Source organism: Bufo gargarizans, chromosome 2 (genome assembly GCF_014858855.1).
Source record: "Bufo gargarizans isolate SCDJY-AF-19 chromosome 2, ASM1485885v1, whole genome shotgun sequence".
In the NCBI taxonomy this organism is placed as follows: domain Eukaryota; kingdom Metazoa; phylum Chordata; class Amphibia; order Anura; family Bufonidae; genus Bufo; species Bufo gargarizans.
Window position 1 is genome coordinate 381,172,585 of NC_058081.1, and position 12,317 is coordinate 381,184,901.

At 45.8% G+C, this 12,317-nt stretch overlaps 1 protein-coding gene across 1 annotated transcript in view; it reads right to left on the reverse strand.

The window, feature by feature from the left end:
• Nucleotides 1-11,850, reverse strand: part of ARHGAP26 (Rho GTPase activating protein 26) — a 380,080-nt gene extending 368,230 nt beyond the window's left edge. The window contains exons 1-4 of the mRNA XM_044277261.1: nt 11,727-11,850; nt 10,537-10,598; nt 9,041-9,112; nt 7,057-7,158 (exon numbers count right to left, since the gene is read on the reverse strand). Coding sequence (XP_044133196.1) covers nt 7,057-7,158; nt 9,041-9,112; nt 10,537-10,598; nt 11,727-11,850 — 360 coding nt within the window. The remainder of the gene's footprint in view (nt 1-7,056; nt 7,159-9,040; nt 9,113-10,536; nt 10,599-11,726) is intronic.
• Nucleotides 11,851-12,317: the final 467 nt, after the last annotated feature.

The following is a 12,317-nucleotide window of genomic DNA, read 5'->3' on the forward strand; positions in this document are numbered from 1 at the left end:
AAAAAAAAAAAAAAAAAAAGTTTCACAAAAAACACGTTTTTTGTTTAAAACTTTTTTGAAACTTATGCACATTCGTAAACCGTATGCATAAAAAAGAGAGAGAGAGAGAGAGAGAGAGAGAGAGAGAGAGAGAGAGAGAGAGAGAGAGAGAGAACCACAAAATTGCATACGCCTTTTCCTGTACATATAAACGTATCTGCTTGAGATACAGCAAACACGACATGTGAACAGCCCCTAATAGAAGTATTTAACTTGGATTAGAAAGCCACATTAGGACCAAGACTTTATTTGTCCAGGTCCGTAAAATCATTTGCACTCTGTAATTTCAGCTTACACCCTCTGATAACCAGACCTTTGACAGCACAACACCTGATAACTAGGAAAGCAGTGTTCTTAAACCCGACTGGATACCGCCACACCCAGCACAAGAATACCCAATAGATTGCAGTGTGTTCACAGGAGGAAGACAAGTTGTTGTGCACACTGTAAAGAAGAATGCAGGTTCCTTGCCAATAGCATTATAGAGGATTAGGTCTTCTGAAGTGTATGGGTTAGTGCCTTAGCATTCCCAGCTAGACTAACAGGTGGCATTAACTCACCAAGTGCACAGCTGAGTTATGTGTCTGAATGTTTATTCATATCGTATTTAAGGGCAGTGATAGAGCATTTACAAGTAAAACAATCAGACATGGATCTGTCCATTACACAGATGCAAAGCATGAATACGACAGAAATCAGAAGCATCCAGTCCCAGTACACAAAACCTCTAGCTCCTGGATGTACATCCTATGAAAGGTGCATTCTGATGTAAATTCTGGTTAGAAATGTGGCAATACTGTAAAATCAAGTGAATGGGTCTGCATCTGTGATGCACACAGCAGGCGCCAGCATATTGCAGGCTGCATTACGTGTGCATGAGCCCTTTACGTAATTTAATTTGAAGAATTCATCTAAGCAGGCATGCTCAACCTGCGGCCCTCCAGCTGTTGAAAAACTACAACTCCCATGATGCCCTTCTGTAGGATTGATAGCTGTAGGCTGTCAGTGAATGATGGGAGTTGTAGTTTTGCAACAGCTGGAGGGCCGCAGGTTAAGCATGCCTGATCTAAGCCCTTCTTAAAACTGTAGACCTCCATCAGGACTGCCCACAAATATGAACAGTAGGTTTCCACTCCCTTATCTTCCATTACCAACTGCTCGGTGTAAACTCCTGGCATTACCGGATTATTGGCATGTCCATGTAATTCATGCTCTTTACCACTATATGGGAGTGAAACCTGAAAACATCCTTAAATCCTGCGACTATGTCACATTCTCTTGTGGCGAGGAGAAGAGATGGTCCACGATACAATCTTTTCTACCACACAGAGATTTATTCCTTCTGTCCAAATAATTGACCTAAAAGGTCATGAAACTATGTTTATTTGCAGTCATTGCCTACCTTTTCATATATCTAATTATTCATACACTGGAGTGGAGCAGTGATCATACATTAGAAAGCTATGGCCCCGCATGTGCTATGCATTCTGAACTGGAAATGAAGGACCAAGAAAATCAGATAGACAGACAAATTAATACAAGAAACGTATACTGAGAAAGCGGTGAAAGACACAGAATGTAGCGCCATATACAATGTGCTGCACTCGTACCAAGGACTGGCTGTGGCAATTCTGGAGATGATATTACACCCCACGTGTCCTCAAATCTTTTTACTGCAGCAGCTAAACGATACATATGGGTAAGCCCGTGATAGTGAAACCACTGTATGGCCAGGTTTTTTCTACTGAGACACAAATACGAAACATGTTTTCTGTAACTATATAAATGCTCTCAGTATACAAAAAAAATAAAAAATTAAAGGAAGTTAAAACGAGAACTTGTCCTGACATGTCTGTTTTAGTTAAGACTTTTCTTCCCCACGAAATAACAATTCTGGTACAACTTTTTTTGTGCCGTTGCTCTCTTTCTTTCTGGGCATATATAATCAGACACCATTCACTGTGGGGTGTGCCCTTACATTTTTTAAATCAAAGGCTACGGGCATCAGAATTTTAAAGGACACACCCCTTTGACAAGGGGGAACAGAGACATCCAGTTATCAATGTATTCAAAAAATTTCTTATTTGATGACCAATAGGTATTTACTAAAATAGACAGGAGAGACGACAGATCCTAAAAAGTGTCAGGAATTACACCCCTGTGCTTTTCAGAATACTCCACTAGAGGGGGTAATACTCAGTATGAGAAAGTATGTTTGGAAAAACTAAGGCTGGGTTCACCTAGCTCTGCAGGGCTCCTCTGAATATCTGAAAACGGTATTTAAACAAACTGTTTTGAGGTACCTTCACTTTAATGGGTGAAACAGATAAAAGGATTCAGTATTGGACTCAGTTTGGCTTGCTGACACTTATTTCCACGTTTTCAATGGACAGAATGGTAGACACTATTCTGTCTAACGGAAAAAGCTAGAAACAAGCAGAAAGCAGGTTGAACGGGTCCAAAGATGAAACCTTTGAACACTATTTCACCCATTAAAGTGAATACACAGGTTGCAGTAAGTTTAAAACACCATTCTCAGGTATTCAAAAGTACACCTTGATGGAAATCCCTGCGGAGGGCTAAACCGCTCTTTGAACTCAGCCTAAGACCCAAAAACAGCAGACGCCACATTTTACATTCCAATATTTTATTGCGTTCCAGACATCAGAGGTTGCCTGTATTATTTTACCAGTTTATCTGCCCACCTTTGTTCCCCTGAAGAACCAGAATATCCACTACTTAAGGACATGCATCGGGAGAAAAAAGCTTGGTGTTCATTGCAGGGATTAGCCACCGAGAAGAGGGGGACATGAAAAGGGACATGAAAGGGGCAGAGAAGAATTTTCCCAAACCTGCATTTACCTGACTCTCATGGTCCCACTTCTTAGAGCTGAACCAGGAGGTGTCAGTCTATGTCTATCAAGTTTACAGCTCAACCATGAGTAATGGCGGCAGGATGCTTTACAGGCATTCTAGTCCCATCATAAGAGAACTGTGTACCCTATCTTGATCCAATAACTGCTGATGAATTTATACATTTATATTATCGTTATTCTGTGGATAGGGGATAAGTGTTAACAGTTGTACAACCCCATTAATGATTCTGCATATCTCTAATCCAACATGTAAATATCACCCAAAATGCAAATACTAATCAATGTAAATGCTAACATGACAGTGAAGACCCACCATGTTTATCATGTAGTAGCAGCTAGTTAATGCACTTTGACAACTGCTTTTTTCTTCGGGAAAATATACTGGGTAGTCAGTTTGCACCAGTACAAGAATATACTATAGACTGGAAACCATCTACAGTACCTCATCATATGAAAACAACAACTGTTGCCTGGCATTCTCCTACATCACTTATGTAAAGTTCACTGTTTATTTTAAAGTAAATATGGTCCAAGCAAATCAAGTTTACTGAAAACTACACACATACTAATTCTCTCACTTTACACATCACTAGTCAGACCACACATGGAGTACTGTGTACAGTTCTGGGCTCCTGTGGACAAGGCAGACATAGCAGAGCTGGAGAGGGTCCAGAGGAGGGCAACTACAGTACCCTGAAAGATTATCAAAATTAGGGTTATTCACTTTAGAAAAAAGATGAGGGGACAGTACAGAGATCTCTCCCATAATCTATTTATCCTCAGGACTGTGACGAGGGGACATCCTCTGCGTCTGGATGAAACTTAAAGAGGCCCTGGAGAAAACCGAATAGAGGCCCCATATTGTAGATCGGTCCAAACTGACAGAAGAAGGGGAAACATAAGTAAGAAGGCCAGCAATACTGTAGTGCACACAAAATACGACAGTACAGCACAAATACTGCAGTCTGCACCACAATATGAAGCTGTATCATTGTCCTCAAGACGGCAATAGAAGACGCACCTGATCATAAAACGCGCCTAGTTTTTGAGGAGGAAAATAAGAAAAAAATATTTTGAACCAAAAGATGTGCTTTTGGTAGGTTTTGAACTAATGGTGGTCTGAGGGTGACGCACTGACATGGGGGCATCTGTGGGTGACGTACTGACATGGGGGCAATTGTGGGTGACGCACTGACATGGGGGCAATTGTGGGTGACGCACTGACATGGGGGCATCTGTGGGTGACGCACTGACATGGGGGCAATTGTGGGTGACGCACTGACATGGGGGCAATTGTGGGTGACGCACTGACATGGGGGCAATTGTGGGTGACGCACTGACATGGGGGCAATTGTGGGTGACGCACTGACATGGGGGCAATTGTGGGTGACGCACTGACATGGGGGCAATTGTGGGTGACGCACTGACATGGGGGCAATTGTGGGTGACGCACTGACATGGGGGCAATTGTGGGTGACGCACTGACATGGGGGCAATTGTGGGTGACGCACTGACATGGGGGCAATTGTGGGTGACGCACTGACATGGGGGCAATTGTGGGTGACGCACTGACATGGGGGCAATTGTGGGTGACGCACTGACATGGGGGCAATTGTGGGTGACGCACTGACATGGGGGCAATTGTGGGTGACGCACTGACATGGGGGCTCTGTGGGGGACACTTATGTCATCCACAGATCCCCATACCCCATAAGTGTCATCTACAGATCCCCATTCAGATATATCAGTGTGGAGGGAGGAGGCGGAGACACTCATGGCGGAGCCCGGTGCAGTGACTGTACTCTAATACACAGGGCTCCTCAACTGTTAAATACATTCAATCCGATCTGTATCTAAATGTATACGCTATGTTCGGTACTTACTGTAGTACCGTAAGTATAGCATTAAGACGGTGCAGACCGGCAGCTCCCTCGGTCATGCGCCACCTGCCGCAGCTCCCTCGGTCATGCGCCACCTGCCGCAGCTCCCTCGGTCATGCGCCACCTGCCGCAGCTCCCTCGGTCATGCGCCACCTGGGACAGGCGGCGCATGACAGAGGGAGCGGGGGCAGGCGGCGCATGACAGAGGGAGCTGGGGCAGGCGGCGCATGACAGAGGGAGCTGGGGCAGGCGGCGCATGACAGAGGGAGCTGGGGCAGGCGGCGCATGACAGAGGGAGCTGGGGCAGGCGGCGCATGACAGAGGGAGCTGGGGCAGGCGGCGCATGACAGAGGGAGCTGGGGCAGGCGGCGCATGACAGAGGGAGCTGGGGCAGGCGGCGCATGACAGAGGGAGCTGGGGCAGGCGGCGCATGACAGAGGGAGCTGGGGCAGGCGGCGCATGACAGAGGGAGCTGGGGCAGGCGGCGCATGACAGAGGGAGCTGGGGCAGGCGGCGCATGACAGAGGGAGCTGGGGCAGGCGGCGCATGACAGAGGGAGCTGGGGCAGGCGGCGCATGACAGAGGGAGCTGGGGCAGGCGGCGCATGACAGAGGGAGCTGGGGCAGGCGGCGCATGACAGAGGGAGCTGGGGCAGGCGGCGCATGACAGAGGGAGCTGGGGCAGGCGGCGCATGACAGAGGGAGCTGGGGCAGGCGGCGCATGACAGAGGGAGCTGGGGCAGGCGGCGCATGACAGAGGGAGCTGGGGCAGGCGGCGCATGACAGAGGGAGCTGGGGCAGGCGGCGCATGACAGAGGGAGCTGGGGCAGGCGGCGCATGACAGAGGCAGCTGGGGCAGGCGGCGCATGACAGAGGGAGCTGGGGCAAGCGGCGCATGACAGAGGGAGCCGTCGGTCTGCGCGTCTTAATGCTATACTTACGGTACTACAGTAAGTACCGAACAGTGTGCCTCGTTTTCCTGCTATTGGCAGCCACGCCCCCTTCTGCCCTGGTCTAGCTACGCCTCATCCTGCCCTCGCCACGCCCCCCCTCTGCCCTGCCCTCACCACGCCCCCCTCGCCAAGCCCCCTCCTGCCCTCGCCACGCCCCCCTCTCCTGCCCTGCCCTCGCCACGCCCCCCTCCTGCCCTGCTCTCGCCACGCCCCCCCTCCTGCTTTGTTCTCGTCACGCCCCCCCTCCTGCCCTGCTCTCGCCACGCCCCCCCCCCTCCTGCCCTGCTCTCGCCACGCCCCCGCTCCTGCCCTGCTCTCGCCACGCCCCCCCTCCTGCCCGGCTCTCGCCACGCCCCCCCCCTCCTGCCCGGCTCTCGCCACGCCCCCCCCCCTGCCCGGCTCTCGCCACGCCCCCCCCTCCTGCCCGGCTCTCGCCACGCCCCCCCCCCTCCTGCCCGGCTCTCGCCACGCCCCCCCTCCTGCCCTGCTCTCAATGCTGCCTGTCTCCTCCATCCCTGCCATGGAGGAGCTACCTCGTCCATGCCTGAAGCCTGTGCTGCTGTCTGCGTCCTAAAGCATCCTGCTTGTATCAGAGTGATTTCCTTCTGTGACTGGCACTCCTGGCTGTGCAGGGCTGGCAGGGGCTTAAAAAAAAAAAAAAAAAAAAAAAGGTATTTTTTATAATGTTGAACTTTTTTTAAAAAAAAGCTTGGCGAGTTTATATTTTTTTATTTTTTTTTTTTTTTTTAGCACTGGTCACTGAGCATAATATGCCCACCCTTCCTGTTCTGGTCACTTTTCAGAAGACACCTCATTACCCTTAGGCTTCATGCACACAGCTGTACCATGTTTTGCCGTCCACAAATCGCGGATCCGCAAAAAAACTAATAATGGCAGTGTGTGTTCTGCATTTGGCAACCCTCATGATACGGACAAGAATAGGACATGTTCTCTTTTTTTTTTTTTTTTTTTTTTTTTTTTTGGTATCAACATCAGAGTTGCCAAAAATGCAGCTCGGACGTGGACCCAAACAACATTTGTGTGAATAAGGCCTTAGAGTAAGGATTAAATTACAAAACCATTCACAATAAGTGACAAGATTTACAATAGATTTTACACAAGCCCCATTTACACAAATGATGCTGGAAAGTCCATAGTATTATAAAGACAACAGCAGTAGGTCTACCAGGTACTATAGAACTGATAGAAGGCAGGCAAGCTACTTAGCACAAGAAATAATAGTTCTCTTCCATATGAAGCTGGTGGGAGAAAACGCCATGGGAGAAGTTGAGGCCTAATTTCTACTCACCTCATGAAGATGAACCTCCTTCTTCTTGGAGGACAGGTTCATGTGTTTTTCCAGTACAGTGCAGTATTTCTCAGTCTCCTTGTCATATTTCTTTTTCACTTCCTGTAAATGACATTAATTGCAAAGTTAAGGAAGACAAAAGAGGCCTAGTCATATCATTAATACCACCATAGTGTTTCGTCTCTCACAGGTTTAATATATGCAGACTCAAATATGATGCATTCGCAGCCACAGGCATATCTACACTAACTTTACAGATGACTTAATTTGGTCTTTCCTGGGCCATCATCTTATTCCTTCAAACTAGATTCAACATACAGTGCCTCAGACTCAGATCCAACCAATGGATAAGGCCATTTCTCTGGTGAGACACCTGTATTGGCTGGGTAGTAGCTCCTCTTTACATGCATATATGCCAGGATGATTTCCTTTGGACGTAAGGGCGAGGACGGTTCCACTTTATTTTTCTGGGTCCTTCTTCACAGAAAGTTATTTACAGCTTGCATCATCTATGCCTATATTTTAGGTCTTGCCGTGTCTGTTTTAGTCATCTCAGTTTTCTTAAATTTCCATTTTCTCCTATCCTGGGATGAAATTTGGGGGTTTTAGAACCATTTACTAGTTTTCCATAGAGTTAAAAGGGTTTTTCGAGATTTTCTTACTGATCGGTGGGGGTCCGACACCCTGGACTCCTGCCTATAGGCTGTCTGAGAAGGCACCAGCGCTCCTGCGAGGGCTGCAGCCTTCTCTATGCTTTTACTAGCACGAGTGACTACACGTTCATGTGTCACGTTGCATAGAAACAGCTCAGCCCATTCAAGTGAATGGGGCTGAGCTGCAAAGCCAAGCAGAGCTGCTATACAATGTATACAGGAGCGCCAGTGCCTTCTGAAACAGCTGTTCAGCAGGGGTCCTATGTGTCGGAACCCAACAAGGTACTGATGACCTATCCTGATCATAAAAATAAATAAAAAATCCTTAAAAACTCAAGAGACAATGGTTTCAACTTACAATGGTCACCCTGGAGCCATTTAATGTCTTAACTTGAGGGACCACTGTATCTTTGAGAAAAGGACAGCAAATATGAGAACTCCTATACCTGTAAATATGATTGACGGCAGCAGTAATTACCATGTGCAGCTTTACTACTTACAATAAAGCTGTTCTATAGAACACTTTTCATTGACTGCCCTGAAAAAGCCACATGCATTTACCAGATATTGTACTAATTAAACATTTACAAGCAGTAATAGCACACAAAGCATGTAATAAGTATGCATAAAAAAGGTCACAATTATTTTTTTAAGTCAGTGTGTCAGCTACTTTACGCATATTAAAACTGCCATTGTTGCCCAGTACTTGATATAAAAAGTTAACAAATTGGACCTTTATTTCCCTTTTCTGTGTATCTGATGTTCAAAAATATGAAGTTTGATGACATATACTAATGAATTTTCAAGTGCCCAGGGACATTTCCCATTGCTGCAAATGCCCATACCCTCTAGAGACAGTCATCGAAGGCTTCTCATGTGTCTCACTGTAAGACAGCCGAGTGTCCTTACATCGCTGTCTCTGTCCCCTGAAATCCTGCGCCAGCTTAGTTCACTGCCAGGCCCAGGCATGCGCAGCGAGTTCACAGCGGGTAGTGTACGGTGCATGCCTGGGTCCAGCGGTGAAGTGATCTGGCATGGGATTTCAGGGAGAAGAGAGAGTGAGATAAGACACTAGGCTGTTTTACAGCGAGACCTGGGATAAGCTATCAACAACAACTTTATTTTTTTCAGAATTTGGACAACCCCTTTAAGCAAAAGGCTGAAACACAATGTCTAGAGAGAAGGTCAGCGGACAAATGGACTGGCTGTATATAAAAAGAATTATCATGTTCTGCCTGTTAGGATATAGCATACGGTATGGAACCACATTAGCATTTATAAACCCAATATATCACAAAAAGCCACTAGCTCTTTTACATAAACCACAGTACCTTTGCTGCACCAATCTGTTCCTTTCTAAATTTTTCAAGGGGAGTAATGAGAACTTCTCCAGCATTTTCAATCTGCAAATATATATATAAAGACTGTAAGGAGCTTTTATTTCCCCAAACAAATCAAAATGCAGAATTGGAGAGCAGAATGTCACAGCATACGTTTGGCTTCATTTCCTTATTAGATTTAATTTAGCGGAAAAATTCAAGAAAAATCTCTTCAAAGAGAACCCTTCTGTCACGCAGTCTTATTGCAGACTGCAGGTAACTCATTCATAAACTTCTAGTAGGAATAATAAGGGATGGCACAACAGAGTCATTCTGGATCTAGATAGGTGGTCCATAACTGATATATCAAAGGGAATGCAAGTAGTTAATAAAGCAAACATGTCAGGAGAAATGGCTATTGGAATGAAACCATGAAAAGAAATCAAATAAAAGCTTTGTACTAAAAAGGTCCTGAAATAGTACATGAATAAGCAGAAATCTCCCATCAGGAACTTTGGTAACCAGTTGTCAGACAACTATTCACATTCATGGTGCATTTTCAGGCACCAAAGTTTTCATTAATGATCATTACTCATCATACCCATAGTTTTCACTTACGGTTCACAAATATATATATATACACACACACACACACATATTACAAATCAGTTATGGTATATTCATCTGTAATATGGCAACTGCAGCCCACTATGAACCCAAATTATAGCACCATGTAATTGAGATTTGATAGCAAAGTGTCTTTTTCTCTCTAGGATTTAGAAAAAAAACTGTCATGCTCCAACGTCCGCCTCTGCACAGAGGCAGCATGCAGCGGCACATGGAGTGCAGAGGGGCCCATAAAAGTACCATGTGCAGGACAGCGCATGTATGTTCTTGTCCAACTACAGCTGGGACATACAGCTAAATGTTTTTGCTTCTATGTGAGATGAACTAGGGGTCATGGGGGCAGATGCTTCTCTAGACTTAGGTTAGGGAGTACAAATACTTGGAGCTCCATGGTCAGTACTGTAGACACTAATAACAGGCAGGACAGCTTTACCCTTGCTTTCTGCATCATGCATCTAAAAGGCAAACCTAATTCCTTGTGGTGGCTCAAGGAGTTTGTGGACCACGATTCTGCAGGGATTTTCCATTCTGGACAACCTTGTTTGTGTTAGCAGGTTACAGGCTCCTTGTAGTACAGCTGATTCAGGCAAGGGAGGGAGGTCCTGATGCTGGGACCATGAACAATCAGATGTTCTTTTCTGCAGTCTATGTATAGTACTGTGCTGTACTGTACTTTTAGACAGGTGTGGAAATGACTGATGCGCTTGCCCCCCCTCTCCCCATGCCACTTTATGTCTTCTCATCTCTGGCTAATGGGATGGGGCCCTTCCCTCCGTTACCCCCATAATTTAGCACATGTCATTTTTACACACTGCCGGACAAACATCTGCTAAAAACATGAGTTTTCATCCTCTTGGACAATGCCTTATGTCACAACTTACCATCCGCATCCGTTCATCTTCAAGATTCCCCAATACAGCAGCAAATTCCTGCAGAGACCTGGCTGGAAAGTCAAGGGAGGAAATAAGAACAATACAGTGTTCAGCAGCAGTACTGATAGCTTTCTGGACGCGTCAGCACACTCACTACTACTACTCCTCACTTCCTACACAGTCTATCACAGCAAAAAGGGGTTTAACCCTGTACATGCAGGGTAGACGTCAGCCTTCAGGTTAATGATGAAGGCTCCCTCTGCTCAGCATGTGTAATGGGACCCATTGGCTCATTGAGTTCCATCAGAGAGGTTCACCCTCCACTCATGCATTTTAAAACACATTCATTAAAGACTTTATGTGGGGTAGGGGCATCAATATATTAGAATAAAAATATAAAACAGGCACAAATCTTTAAAGGGGTCACCCAATGAAAAGTATTTATCACCTATCCAAAAGCTGAGGGGTACCAGAGTCCCCTCTCTGAATCACATGTCAGTCCAACCTTCTATTCACTTCTAAGAGGCCGAAATAGACAGCACTCCGTCTGTCCCATAGAAAATGGGATTGGAAAGAGTAGTCTGCTGCACTTTCTTATATCGTTACACATAAATGTATGTTCCAAAAAGGATTATTACACAGCATGTTTGTGGAAAACTGGTAGAGGCCACTCAAAATCCCATTTACAATCTGAGAATTAGGGCTCTTTCACACGAGCAGATCCCGTGCAGGTAGTCAACTGCGTGAAAGACCGCCAAGCCCCTCTCTGGACAGCAGAGACACGGAGCATTAACATGATTCATAATGCTCCGTGCCTCTCTGACCTTTTTACTACAAAATCACATTGACAACTTAATCTTATTGTGATTTTGTACTAAAAAGGTCACAGAGAGACACGGAGCATTATCAATCATGTTAATGCTCCGTGTCTCTGCTGTCCAGTGCAGGGCTTGGCTGTCATTCACGCAGCAGATTTCACGCACAGCATCCGCTCGTCGGAAAGAGCCCTTAGGCCTCATTCACATGGGCGTGGCGTGTGAGGGCCAGACAAAATGCAGGTGCGTTGCGGGAAAATGCACGATTTTTCCACGCAAGTGCAAAGCGTTTTAATGCGGGGGAGATAATAAACACCATGGACAGCAGCTGGGTTGGAGAAGGATTGGAGGGGGGTAGGGGGACATAACACACAAGGGTCTTACCAATGCAGATTTCATCATCAGTTTCTGCATCACCAATGCACCGGAATTTGAATTCATTCAGTGAACCAGCAAATTTTCTTTTTGCAGATGACAGAGCTGTAGGAGAAGAGAAGGAATCAGCCATGTGTATAGAGAGGAGCACAACATAAAAAGGAAACAAAATCTCTACTGTTTATCAAGTTTCAACTTTTAATTTTTTCCGTCAATAAACCTCACTGAATTGTATGAAAACATATTTTCCATGTATTTCTCGCAAAGACTGAAGGACCTTTAATCAGGCCAATTATTAGAAATGAGCATTTGTAGAAATGCTCGTTCCCGATAATTGCTCTGTGTAAAGGTGCCAGTGATCACCCAATGAATGAGCAAACACTCCCAATTCAGAGAGCAAACTCAGATCTCAAGATTACTGGAGGGGCCCGCTTATTACCTATCTTGCGGATAGCTCTTTGTGTAGGGAACACTCCAGTGTTCAGAGTAGGTGGGCTGAGCTTTCTTCATATGTCATCAATTTGTAAGCTACTATATTTTCATGTAAACCTATTGCCTGTGGTTGTTTTCTGTGCCAGATGTGGTGGGGGTTTGGCTGGA